A 15,000-nucleotide genomic window follows, 5' to 3' on the forward strand; every position below is an offset into this window, starting at 1 on the left:
AGCGACCTCCACTTTGTGCAAAGCCGGGAGGGAGGCATCAGAAAAGTAGCGCCAAGGCTCTACCGGGGTTCCACGAGCATCCTTCTGCATCGCTCCTCTACTGTGGAAAATGGCTGGTCATGTGCAGGAAGTTACCAGTACTAACTAAATTATACACAAACACTAACCTGGAAAGCCATCCTATTTATGTACAAATATCATCTGGCCACGACCCTTAGAGCTCAGTCGTTGGGCGGACTCTGCGGTTGTCTTTCAAACCGACTCTGCTTGCTATTGGACAATGTTAAGACCAGTCAGACCAGTGACCAATGTGATCTGTTAAATCACTACAACAACCAGTCAATGGGGCAGTCCGCCATACAACGACGAGGAAGCGCCAGCTAACGTAGCTTTATCCGCTCATGTCACAAAGAAAGTTGCCACCAAAGCCATTTAAAAAATAAAGCGCCGTTCCCAAGCCAATGCCAAATTGGTAGTGTCACAGCTCTGGTGCTAGGCCCACCCAATGCCTAGGAACCTCGCCTTGATGTCTTGGCCCCGCCCCGGTTGCCTAGGAGATACGTCATCAGGAACCGCCAAGACGTGTTCCAATGTTCATGTTCTACCGAGGCGTGTGTTCTCCGTTTGTTAGCCGTTAAGCTAGCTGAGCAAGGATACACAGGAGGTGTCTTGTAGCCTAGCCTTCGTCAAATATATCCCAGAATACACCGCGGTATTTTCAAAAGGACGGCGGACCAGAAGCCGGCAGCTACTTCAGGGGCAAATTTCAAGTTTAAAAGTAAGTTAACTAACTGTAGCTATCGGGTTGATGTCTGAAATGTTTAAAGCAGTTAGCTATGGTTGGTTAGTTGCTTATTAGTTGCAGCTTCGGTGGCTAGCAGTTAGCAACTCGCTTACATATTTAATTTAACAAATATTTACAGTTTTAAAAGTAAAAGTCTCGTTAGATATTTATAATGAAACGCATACGTATAAAATATAACATTACCTCAGGTGTCAGGTGACGTGACGGCTGCAGAAGCCGCGGTCATGTGATGCAAGTCTGTTCCATTTAACAGTTTTCTTTGATCCAGGAAGGACAGTGTCCTGGTAAGCAAGGTGCCTGGCCTCCAAAGTCCTCGTGAGGCCAGGCGCCGTGACACTGAGAAACACTGAACGTCTCTCTACAAACAAAGCGTTGTGATTGGCCTGACCTAAAACTGTTCGGGCTAGTGGTAGACCTGCTGAGGCTACAATGGAGCGTGGCTAGACCGACCTGCAGGTCTAGATTTCTAGACTACAGGAACACACCACAATCAAAGAGCAGAAGATGGGGGAAAAACCATGATCCCAGCTCGGATGTCTTGGATTATCATCCGGTACGTTTACATGCCCATCTAAGTAGATCTAGGTCGATCTAAGGTAATCAGCCAGGAGCCTTAATCCTAGTTGTTATCGGAAGACTCTTCCACCGCCGTTACCGGTGACCGCTCCACTGAGCCGTTTACAGGCAGATGAAGTTGGGTTCCTACTGCTTCATCTGGATCAGAACCTTCACCTTCAGCCAGACAAACGTCGTTACAGGCATTCAAACAAACTAGTCAGTGTAGTTACCACAATAGCCATCACGAGTAACTGGACTACATGAAGGGCAGACATGATTTAAGGTACTGATATCACGTTTCACTAGTGGCATCTGCACAGGGCGAGATGTGACCGTGACATGAGTGATAGTCAAAAGCCACTAGTGCATACCGTAGGAGGTAAAGCCCACAGAGCAGATCTGAGGTCTAAATGAGTTTCATTGCTATCTGAATCCCAGCAGCATCAGTTTTCAGTGATAACAGATCGTAGTGACTCAGTGAGAAGCACGCAGGTCCGAAGGTGAAAAGCAAAGATCAGCTGGTGGATGAAGACTCGTCTTGGTTTTATAAGAAGTTTTCTGACCCAACTTAGAGCTTCCTGGCAGGAGGAGGGCTCCTCACCAGCCACACAAGCTTGTTTTAGGTGAACTCTCTACCTGGTGCACCTGAGCTGGACTCTGACTTGCTCTGGGTTGTGCTCCATGTGGAGTCAGCTGCTGGGTTTCGGTCCAGATCACTGGCACCACTCTTACCGGAGTCCATCCCTGTCTACATCTTACCTCCGAACAGGTGAGGCGACAGGTGTGCAGGTAACGATCCGATCAGCAGCCGAGGACCTTCGCTTCCTGCCCCGCCGGAACGCTCTCTGCCCGCTGCCTCCTCCGGGCTGCTGCCGCCGGACTCCGGTGGACTGTAGGCTCTGCTGCTGTTCGGGATGCTGATGCCGGACGGGGGCATTGCAACGGGACCCCCGGAGACCCCCTCAGACCTGGCCCTGGCTCCGAGCGGCCGGCCGGTGCTGGCCGCGGCTCCGGAGGCTCTGGACGCACCGTAAGCGTGGTACCGTGACCCCGCCGCGGCGGTCCTGCCTGCTCCGCCGCCGTTGCTGCTGGATGTGGAGGAGGGCAGGTCCGAGCCGGAGTAGGCTCTGGTCCGTCCGTTAGCGGCTGCACCGGCAGCGGGGCTGCTCTGCTTCGCCCCCATGGCACAACCTCCACCGACTGGGCTCCGAGCCGCAGCGGGACGGTGCCACCGGAGCTGGAGGCTTCACCGGACCTGGCAGAGACGCAGAGCCGAACCAACGCCGCTGCTACGACCCCTCCAGGTCAGAGACGCCCTAAAGTTCACGCGCTCATCCGTGGCAGCAGCCGGATAGGTGCGTGAGAAAGTTTAGACGCCGTCGTGTTCCGTCGGTGAGAGCTGGGCTCGTGCTGCAGGTAACCCGGCTCCGGCGGAGCCGCCGTGCCCCGGGCGCGCGCTCCGCCGTGTCCGCTCCGTCATTGCTCCCGAGCGGCGGAGTCCTCACCCCTCCTGGCGTCGCGGCTCATTTCTCAGAGAGGAGAAGCGTTCTCAGCGGCCGCGAGGAGACCAGAGCCGCGGCTAGGGCTAACGCGCACTTCCGCTCTGACGCTTCAAAATAAAGGCGTGATGGTAGAACTGAAAGAAAATCAGATCAGCGCGACTGACGTGAATTTATTCATTTAGACTCTGAAATATTCCACAGGATTCCTGTTTCAGACTAAACACGTGACTTAAACTCGAAGCAGGAACTGGGTCTCGGACAGAAACTAGAGGCCCATCACTGCCACTCTGGTTTAAAACACGTCTCACAGCAGCTGCACTGCAAAAAAACACTTTAAAGACAGTAAGAGCAAAGCCGTGTTTTTATACGTTTATTGTTTTTACTCTAAACTTTCTGCTAAACTACTGGAAGGTAAATATTCTTACAAGTGATCCAAACTTTCTTGTTTTGAGTAAAAACAAAATCTAAATGAGGCGACCAAAGGTGGCGTGGCTGGACTGAAACTTGAGTCGGACACAGGCGGGTGTGGAAAAGGTTATAAACAAAGAATGCTTTCAGAAATTTAAATAATGATGTTTTATTTTACCAGTTTACCCCAAACATCCAGCTAAAGTCATCCAGCATATCTTCAGCATAAAGAAGAAGCAGAGGCCATGGTCTGACCCCTACAGAGCCCTGATCTCACCATCATGGACACAGAAGGACGTGAGGAAGAGGAAACCTACATCCACAGAAGATCAGTGGTTAGATCTCTAGGATGTCTGGAGCAACCTCCCAGCCCTTCAACAGCTGTTCTGGTGTAGCCAGAAGACCTGAAGCAGACACGGTCGCAGCAGCAGGTATTTATTTCCCATTCTGACCGTTTATTCTGACGGAGAGAGCTCGAGGCCGTTGGTCATCCTGGCAGACTGGAATTACGCCGACCCATGCAGGCGAGCAGACGTTTTAAACGTTACGCACAGAGAACATCGCTAAAGGTTCCCATCAGAACCTCTGAGCATTCTCAGACCTGGACACCACGATCAGTGCAGCTATCAGCGCCCTGAGGAGCGGCTTTCCACAGTTCCTCAGCTCGTCTGGGTCACAGCCCAGAACCAGAACCAGAACCGAACCGAACAGCAGGTGAAATGAACATTAATATGATGCTGGTCGGCTTGTTTAGACTAAATATTAATGAAAGTTGTATTTATTATTAGGAGACATGAAAATGACGGGAGGAAACCATCATGACCGTTTCTGCCGGTCAGAATGAAAACACGTGGCTGACCTCTGATGAAGGTCATTTCTGTACCTGCGTGGGACTAATATTCATAATAAGCTGTTTAAGGCCCACCCAGAAGTAAAAGCTGCTGCAGCTCCTGTGTTAGTGGACTCGTGTTTCTGGATGGATACTTTTTACTTTCACTTGAGTACAAGTATGCTGAAGTAGTGCTACGCGTACTCAGGTGATGTATTCTCAGCAGTAATGAAACGTCTGAGCTCCGTTTGTTCCTCTGAGGTCGTTGGGATCTACGATGGTGGTGGTAAGTTCTGAAGATACCGATCCCCATCCTCGTCCAGAACTTTATTCCTGTAGGGATGTGCTCGTCCTTTCCACTCCTCAGCTGCGGTTTCCCCGAGCAACGCCAGTCCTACACCTGAAATGGCGCTGAGGGGGTGTGGCTGAGGTGTTGACCAGACTAAGGACCAGTAAACTAACCAGCGTTGAGCAAAACCAAACCAAACACATGGCTCTGAAGAGATGTATTTTTCTTAGGTAGAGTATATCTGAAATAAGTTCTGATGTGTTCAATTTCTGTTTCATATTAAGACCTTGAATCTAATTTATTTACGTTTCAGCAACAGAAAGAGAGTTTTATGGAAGGAGACATGACGGAGCTCAGATGTTCCCCGGAGGTCTCCAGGTCTGCTCGTTGCTCTCTGCAGGAAAACCCATCATTGTCTCTGGAACTGATGTTTGGTGCAACCAATAACTCCACATAAATAAAAACAATTATCCACAGACTCAAACCCTTCTACACGTGGGAAAAATAAGACTTGGAAAGGTCTTATGAAACGGGCGCTGTCTGAAATACTTTTATATAATAAATACACAAAAGAATAAAGTACACAGAAAAGTACAACACTTGAGCCACAAGCCGGGACTGTTAATCATATAAAACATGATCCTTCAGGTTATTGCTCTCTAGAGTTTAAACATCAGTAACACTGAAATAAGTTTACTCCTCTAAAATGCTGAGCCAGGCAGAAAAAATATGCTCTTATTTTGAAATCCTGAGAGCTTGCTTTGGCTCTGATTGAGGATTTTAATCGATTTACATGTTGGTGATGTCAGCACGTGCACGTTGGTGATGTCAGCACGTGCACTTAAACCAGCCTGTGAACATTTGCTGCTGAACTTCTGACATGTTTGTGAACCCCGACCTGCTCAAACCCCGCGGTGATCTGTCTGACTTTCATTAGAGCTTCCTCAAAGCTCCACACACACACACACCTCGTGTAAAAAATACCCACATATATACACACACACACACCTCATGTAAAAATACCCACATATATACATACACACACACCTCGTGTAAAAAATACCCACATATACACACACACACACACACCTCGTGTAAAAAATACCCACATATACACACACACACACACACCTCGTGTAAAAAATACCCACATATATACACACACACACCTCATGTAAAAATACCCACATATATACATACACACACCTCGTGTAAAAATACCCACATATATACATACACACACACCTCGTGTAAAAAATACCCACATATATACATACACACACACCTCGTGTAAAAATACCCACATATATACACACCCACACACCTCGTGTAAAAAATACCCACATATATACATACACACACACCTCGTGTAAAAAATACCCACATATATACATACACACACCTCGTGTAAAAATACCCACATATATACACACACACACCTCGTGTAAAAATACCCACATATATACACACACACACCTCGTGTAAAAAATACCCACATATATACACACACACACACCTCGTGTAAAAATACCCACATATATACACACACACACCTCGTGTAAAAATACCCACATATATACACACACACACACCTCGTGTAAAAAATACCCACATATATACATACACACACACCTCGTGTAAAAATACCCACATTTATACACACCCACACACCTCGTGTAAAAATACCCACATATATACACACACACACCTCGTGTAAAAAATACCCACATATATACACACACACACACCTCGTGTAAAAAATACCCACATATATACATACACACACACCTCGTGTAAAAAATACCCACATATATACATACACACACCTCGTGTAAAAATACCCACATATATACACACACACACCTCGTGTAAAAATACCCACATATATACACACACACACCTCGTGTAAAAAATACCCACATATATACACACACACACACCTCGTGTAAAAATACCCACATATATACACACACACACCTCGTGTAAAAATACCCACATATATACACACACACACACCTCGTGTAAAAAATACCCACATATACACACACACACCTCGTGTAAAAATACCCACATTTATACACACACACACCTCGTGTAAAAAATACCCACATATACACACACACACACCTCGTGTAAAAAATACCCACATATATACACACACACACACCTCGTGTAAAAATACCCACATATATACACACACACACCTCGTGTAAAAAATACCCACATATATACATACACACACACCTCGTGTAAAAAATACCCACATATATACACACACACACCTCATGTAAAAATACCCACATATATACACACACACACACCTCATGTAAAAATACCCACATATATACACACACACACCTCATGTAAAAATACCCACATATATACATACACACACACCTCGTGTAAAAAATACCCACATATATACATACACACACACCTCGTGTAAAAAATACCCACATATATACATACACACACACCTCGTGTAAAAATACCCACATATATACACACCCACACACCTCGTGTAAAAAATACCCACATATATACATACACACACACCTCGTGTAAAAAATACCCACATATATACATACACACACCTCGTGTAAAAATACCCACATATATACACACACACACACCTCGTGTAAAAATACCCACATATATACACACACACACCTCGTGTAAAAATACCCACATATATACACACACACACACCTCGTGTAAAAAATACCCACATATATACATACACACACACCTCGTGTAAAAATACCCACATTTATACACACCCACACACCTCGTGTAAAAATACCCACATATATACACACACACACCTCGTGTAAAAAATACCCACATATATACACACACACACACCTCGTGTAAAAAATACCCACATATATACATACACACACACCTCGTGTAAAAAATACCCACATATATACATACACACACCTCGTGTAAAAATACCCACATATATACACACACACACCTCGTGTAAAAATACCCACATATATACACACACACACCTCGTGTAAAAAATACCCACATATATACACACACACACACCTCGTGTAAAAATACCCACATATATACACACACACACCTCGTGTAAAAATACCCACATATATACACACACACACACCTCGTGTAAAAAATACCCACATATACACACACACACCTCGTGTAAAAATACCCACATTTATACACACACACACCTCGTGTAAAAAATACCCACATATACACACACACACACACCTCGTGTAAAAAATACCCACATATATACACACACACACACCTCGTGTAAAAATACCCACATATATACACACACACACCTCGTGTAAAAATGCCCACATATATACACACACACACCTCGTGTAAAAAATACCCACATATATACACACACACACCTCGTGTAAAAAATACCCACATATATACACACACACACCTCATGTAAAAATACCCACATATATACATACACACACACCTCGTGTAAAAAATACCCACATATATACACACACACACCTCATGTAAAAATACCCACATATATACATACACACACACCTCGTGTAAAAAATACCCACATATATACACACACACACACCTCGTGTAAAAAATACCCACATATATACATACACACACACCTCGTGTAAAAAATACCCACATATATACATACACACACACCTCGTGTAAAAAATACCCACATATATACATACACACACACCTCGTGTAAAAAATACTCACATATATACACACACACACCTCGTGTAAAAAATACCCACATATATACACACACACACCTCATGTAAAAATACCCACATATATACATACACACACACCTCGTGTAAAAAATACCCACATATATACACACACACACCTCATGTAAAAATACCCACATATATACATACACACACACCTCGTGTAAAAAATACCCACATATATACACACACACACACCTCGTGTAAAAAATACCCACATATATACATACACACACACCTCGTGTAAAAAATACCCACATATATACATACACACACACCTCGTGTAAAAAATACCCACATATATACATACACACACACCTCGTGTAAAAAATACTCACATATATACATACACACACACCTCGTGTAAAAATACCCACATATATACATACACACACACCTCGTGTAAAAAATACCCACATATATACATACACACACACCTCGTGTAAAAAATACCCACATATATACATACACACACACCTCGTGTAAAAAATACCCACATATATACATACACACACACCTCGTGTAAAAAATACCCACATATATACATACACACACACCTCGTGTAAAAAATACCCACATATATACATACACACACACCTCGTGTAAAAAATACCCACATATATACACACACACACACGAGGCTCGGCGCTCCGCTGGGAGGTTCGGATTTCCTGCTGAAGGCGTGCGTCTCTTCCCGCTCTGCACTGAGTGCCGGAGAAGCAGAACATTTTATTGATTGCATGAGAGCCGACATGCAGACATGAAGGAGACGTGCAAACATCCTGTGGTTTGTTACCCAGCTGCTTCTGTTCTTGATCCTGTTCATTTTACTTGTAAATGTAAACAAAATCACACAGAGTGACTTTTGTGTAGCAAAACTGTGAGCTCAGCCCTGGACACACCTGCTCAGACCTGGACACACCTGCTCAGACCTGGACACACCTGCTCAGACCTGGACACACCTGCTCAAACCTGGACACACCTGCTCAGACCTGGACACACCTGCTCAGACCTGGACACACCTGCTCAGCCCTGGACACACCTGCTCAGCCCTGGACACACCTGCTCAGACCTGGACACACCTGCTCAGCCCTGGACACACCTGCTCAGACCTGGACACACCTGCTCAGGTGGAGACCTCAAACACAAGGGTGCTGGCCTATTATGGGAGAGGAGGTAAGGGGCAGGTCTACGTCCCACTCAGTCTGACACAGCCGTTGTGCTGTTGAGCAACACACTCAACCCTCCTTGCGAGCTCATGGTGGTCTGAGGAACCGGTGGTGCACAGGGCAGCTGTGGCTACCGTGTAGCTCATCACCACCAGTGTGAGAACATTCTTCGGATCCCTGTCAGAGAAGCTCAGTGCAAATGTGATGTTATCATCCACGCCCTGTTGTTCACGAGGGTTGGGGCTAACCCTGACCCCACCACAGAGTAGTGGTGCAGAAGTCACGGGTACAGAGCTGAACACCTGCAGGTTCATTAATGTCACTAATCCAACCGAAAAGGTGAAACTAACCTGTGAGACCGACGCTTTCCAGGCTAATCCAGATGTTTCAGCCTTTATCTGTTCTAATAAATGTCGATTATGGCGTACAGCTGATGAAAGCGCCACAGTCAACATCAGACAATCAGAATATTGTGAAAAGGTTCAACATTCTGGACTCGAGGTGTCGCTCTGATCAGCTGATGAATCCAGAACACCTGCAGAGGGTTCCCGACCCTTTAGATGGTCTCTCAGTCGGAGCTGGATTTAGATTGCATCTATAGGGGTGGCTGTGGATCCGTTTACATGACAGTAGAAGCTGCATCGTCCCAAACAAACCACAAGTTCCTTCATGTCTTCTAGCTCTGGCTGCAGATGCAGCAGCTTGTGGCTCTCCAGCAACATGGACGTCTATCAAACCTTCACATCTAACCTCCATCCAGTCACTGCTGCTGCGGACCACCCAGACCACTCCTATCTACACACGTTCATATGTACATTCATGCTGTTTTACATGATCACTAGTAATGAGACATTCTCTGATCTCGGTTTGGGGATGGCTCTAATGCCTTTATCATACTATATTTAAATGTATCCACCCAGGCTTTATCAGCTCTAATGTACTTGTTGCTTTATTTTCTCTCTCTTTGTCTGTAATGAGAACCTGTTAAAGGTTAAAGGTCATAAGTGTTTAACACTCAAGGGCCAGTTAGGGCAAACACCGTCAGAACAGAAACACGACCAGCTGGTCTCATTTCCTCTGCTCTTTGTTTTCATCTGGTGTTTATTTTGGTAACTAGTGGTTCCCTCAGGAAGGACCAGCTCCAGCCCAGCTGAAGGTAAAACCCTGAAGGATTCCAGTTAGTGACGTGTCCTCCTGGTCACAGATGTTCTTCTCCATTTCCAGGATGAGAAGGACTTCCACATCATGATGAGACACTCAGTCCAGTCAGTAAATCCAACAGCGTAAGACGACGAGCAGGAGAGTCTTCTGATCCTAGACAGGGCAGTCAGTGCTCTGTTGCACCAGCAGGTGGCAGCGTTGCCTCAGCAGAGGAACCAGGACAGAAGGACTCCTCTTTAACCGGACTGGTGGTCTTTATAGGAGCAAATATAGCATCATGTACACACACACACACACACACACACGCACACACACGCGCGCACACACACACGCACACACACACACACACACACACACACACACACATTGCCCAGTCAGAGGAGCAGACAGAGAAACAGCAGCAGGCTGGAGGATTTTTTTTCCATCTCTGTCCAGAAAACGGGGAGAAGGACGTTGTTTTTGTAAGGAGGCGAGCGGTTTGAGCTATATCATTTCATATCAGCTTGTGAGTGGCTGAGCCAGCTGGAGGCGGGGCCAAGACTCTGCTACAGTCAGTGCGGTGCAGCCGTGTAATACGGCACCGACAACCTTATATAGCCATTGGCTGAGGCTGATTCAAATTCAATGTAGTGCAGAGTTTTAACCTGAAGAGGGCGCTGATTGTCAGAAGTTCAGATCATAATGCTAAAATGCTAAATTAATGACGACACATGCCTACAGCACTAATACAATCTCATTTATACAGTTTATCAGCAACACAGTTGTTTTGGGGTGACTTGCTCTTTAAGATGCTGCGTCTGTGTTTGTGACTTGTTAAAGCAGTTTTTCCCAGACTGGACCGTGTCTCTGCGGCCGTCAGGACATCACGGATTTACCTAGGAAAGCAGGTCAGAGACGGCCCAGGCTTTTGCTGCAGGTTAGTGGTTCTGATCCTGTTGGGCAGCTTTATCACGTTTAAAGCAGAAAGCCTTCACTACCAGAGTCATCCTGTACAGTAGGGTGCAGAAACGTTTTAAATCCTTTGTCTAAGCCATCTGGTGCTAAAATGACCACGTCCATGTCAGCCAACACAACCAGAGCTGTTACAGCCACACAGGAAAAGGAGGAATCAGCGTAACGGACTGGAAATGTTCAGCGATCCTTTCTGATGCTGCACCTTCTGCACTGTAAATGCTCAGTTTTCACTTTATTTGTCAACTTTGTGTAAATTGTGTAATAATTTGCTGGTATAGCTCACCGATACGTGTGTGTGCACCAGCAGCCTGCAGCATACTCAGAAGGAGCTTAGAGCTGGGTTACTATGACCTGGACGACGGAGGACCTTCACCAGCACATCTGGGTTCTTGTATAAAACCACGAGCACGAATGTGCTCTCTGACGTCGGGTCTAACGGTGATGAGAGCTTTTTCCTGACAGGTCACGTTTGTTCCTCAGCAGTCGATAAAAATGGCTTCCCGGTCTCCAGTCTGCATTTCCAGTCAGAACGTGGTTATTTACATTCCTTCATCCTGCAGGCAGAGCTGCAGAGGAAAGGCAGCACAGAGGATCCTAGCTGTCCCTGTCCTCATTAGTGCAGCGCAGGTCTGTTTCCACACACCCAACATTCTCAGGCTGACAGTCTGAAGATAGGCCCGCTGTGCCGAGCCCAGCCCAGCACAGGGCTGAGATGAGAAAGCCCCTGAGTGAAGGAGAATGCTGGCGAACGCTTGTAATTGGGTCCTGAGTATCAGCTGCCAAATATCTCCAGTTAGTTCTCAGCACAGTTTCCATTACTATGCTAATGCTATGCCTCTCTGAATGTAAATGAGGCGGGGAACATTAGGCAGAGTTGCTGCCTTCAGCAGGTCTGTCACAGCAAAGCCGTGCTCCCTGTTCATCCGCCGATCGCTGACACCAAACACAGATGCATGTGTTGTGTTTAGCAGGTGTTTCCACCGCACGTTAGAGCTGCGTGTCACAGGCACAAACGGGGAAAGTTGATGTTTCTCTGGGTTTACGGTGTGATCAGAGCTCTGCGTGCTTCTGCTGAAGGTGCAGCTGCATTAGTATGTAGCTGATCTTGGTTATGGTATATTTGGGTCAACAATCTAGGGAGATTCTGTCCAATTAAAAGTTCCATCAGAGAAAGGGAATTCCTATTGGCTGCTCTAGAAACAGAAGGGTGTAGAAGACCCAAACCTGACTTAATGGGGGAGGTGTTGCATAAAAACGGCTCTTCCAGCATTAGTGAATGCCTACCTTGCAGGGCTACTGAAGGTGGTCTGATAACAAACAGATCGAAGCTAGGATGGAAAATCACAGAAACGGGATGTTGTCTCAGATGTAAACAGGAGCTGAAGCATTACCATGAAGGTCCTAGAGCCTTACCAAGGCTAGAACCTTCACACCTTCTAGGGCTGGGAACCATGCTGGGTAACGGCCATGCTACGTGTGTACTTGTACCTGTACTGGTCAAAGTCTTCTGCTTTAGATATTACTGAAACGGGGACAGCTTGCCATCATATTTACACGCCGGCGCTCAAACAAAATACTTAAAAATCTGCATCGGCCTTAAAAAAGTTCATATCGGTTAGCAGCATGGCGTAGATCTGTCAGGCTTTCCTAATCCTGGAGTTTCACCGTCTGTTTTCTATCAGAGGCTAATGCAGGAGATAGGTGTAGGAGACTATTATCTATCAGAAGCTAAAGCAGGAGATAGGTGTAGGAGACTATCATCTATACAAAGCTAAAGCAGGAGATAGGTGTAGGAGACTATCATCTATCAGAAGCTAAAGCAGGAGATAGGTGTAGGAGACTATTATCTATCAGAAGCTAAAGCAGGAGATAGGTGTAGGAGACTATCATCTATCAGAAGCTACTGCAGGAGATAGGTGTAGGAGACTATCATCTATCAGAAGCTAAAGCAGGAGATAGGTGTAGGAGACCATCATCTATCAGAAGCTAAAGCAGGAGATAGGTGTAGGAGACTATCATCTATCAGAAGCTAAAGCAGGAGATAGGTGTAGGAGACTATTTTCTATCAGAAGCTACTGCAGGAGATAGGTGTAGGAGACTATTTTCTATCAAAAGCTAAAGCAGGAGATAGGTGTAGGAGACTATTCTCATGTTCAGCCTGCAGAAACACTCAGAGTGACCGGTTAGAACCAGACAGGAGAACGTGTCGTGTTAAATTTGTCTCCAGCAGCGGCTGAATCTCGTTCTCCCTAAGCTGATGTTCTCCATGTTGCAGCTACGGTGATAGACCTTTATGAAGACCTTTTAGTGCTCCGTTAGCTGCTAGCTGCACGTAGCTATGTGCTGTGAGGACAGCGTACGTTCACTACACAGGGATCGGATCTACGTCACAAGTTGAGCCAAATAAACTAAAATACCTCAGATGTGCCATCGTTGACCTTCTGAAAGAGAAGACAAGCAGCTGAGGAGTTTGGTGTATGGCGGTAAAAGCTGCTGCGTTAAACATCCCTACTTTTAGATTTTTCTCTCCCCTCACACCAGGGAGTGCAGCACCCTAGCGCCCCCTATGGACAAGTTACCACTGACATCAGCCCTTCAGCTCCTGTGTAAAACATATGAACTACTCTTTAGTTGTGTTACAAAGGTTTAGCTGTTGGGATATTTAGGAACAATCCAACTTCTATTTCATTTTCCTCTCCAGTCTGGGCGGGCACCACGTCTGTCCTTGCTGGGTATGTCCACATCTTTGTCTCCACCACAGAGAAGATGTCTCCACTGCAGAACTGAGGACACTGATGCTGACGTTCAAATATCTGGATCAGTTCAAGTGTTGACAGGAAAACAGCAACAAAAAGCTTAGTTAATTAGCAATTTAGAGCTTTAAATCCAGTCTGATGAAAGTTTAATGACATCGACACAAATTTTCTGTCACATAATCTCCCCTTTCATCATCTCCCCCTGTCATCAATGGGCGAGCAGAAAAGCAGGCCTAAGCTGACGGACATCGTCCCCACACTGGCTCCAAGAAAGACGGAAACTATGTCCACCGATTAGTCAGACCCCGTCTCCCGTTTCACGTTCCTGTCTGGAATGTGCATGGCTGGAGTCCCTGTGTGTGTGTGTGTGTGTGTGTGTGTGTGTGTGTGTGTGTGTGTGTGTGTGTGTGTGTGTGTGTGTGTGTGTCTGTGTGTGTGTGTGTGTGTTCTTGTACTTACTACATACTGAGGACCATGTTCACTATATTCCATTGAAGGACATTTTTGTAGTCCTCACCTTTTCTTAGAAGCTTACCAGGTGGTTTTAGGGGTCTGGTGTGAACGAAGGTTTAGTTAAGGTTAGGGTTAGGAGTAGATCAGCATTAGTTATGGTTATGGTTAGGGTTGTGTGTGAACCGTGAGCTGAAACCATGGGTCTAACAGTGAACTCTTCTGCCGCTGCCGTTCCCTTCACAACTCTGGAGCCTAACTTCTACCATGACTACTGGTGAAGAGCAGGAAGGCCTGAAGACCGTGTAAGCTGCCTTTGTGGGCCTGTTGGCTAGAGGCTTTCTTCCATTACAGCCTTTAAAGCTCATGTTAA

The 15,000-nt window shown here is 45.9% G+C and overlaps 1 protein-coding gene across 1 annotated transcript in view; it reads right to left on the bottom strand.

Moving 5' to 3' along the window:
- Positions 1-2,956, bottom strand: part of znrf2b (zinc and ring finger 2b) — a 20,423-nt gene extending 17,467 nt beyond the window's left edge. The window contains exon 1 of the mRNA XM_015975881.3: positions 2,123-2,956. Coding sequence (XP_015831367.1) covers positions 2,123-2,546 — 424 coding nt within the window. The 5' untranslated portion in view covers positions 2,547-2,956. The remainder of the gene's footprint in view (positions 1-2,122) is intronic.
- Positions 2,957-15,000: the final 12,044 nt, after the last annotated feature.

Source organism: Nothobranchius furzeri, chromosome 5 (genome assembly GCF_043380555.1).
Source record: "Nothobranchius furzeri strain GRZ-AD chromosome 5, NfurGRZ-RIMD1, whole genome shotgun sequence".
Taxonomy (NCBI): Eukaryota; Metazoa; Chordata; class Actinopteri; order Cyprinodontiformes; family Nothobranchiidae; genus Nothobranchius; species Nothobranchius furzeri.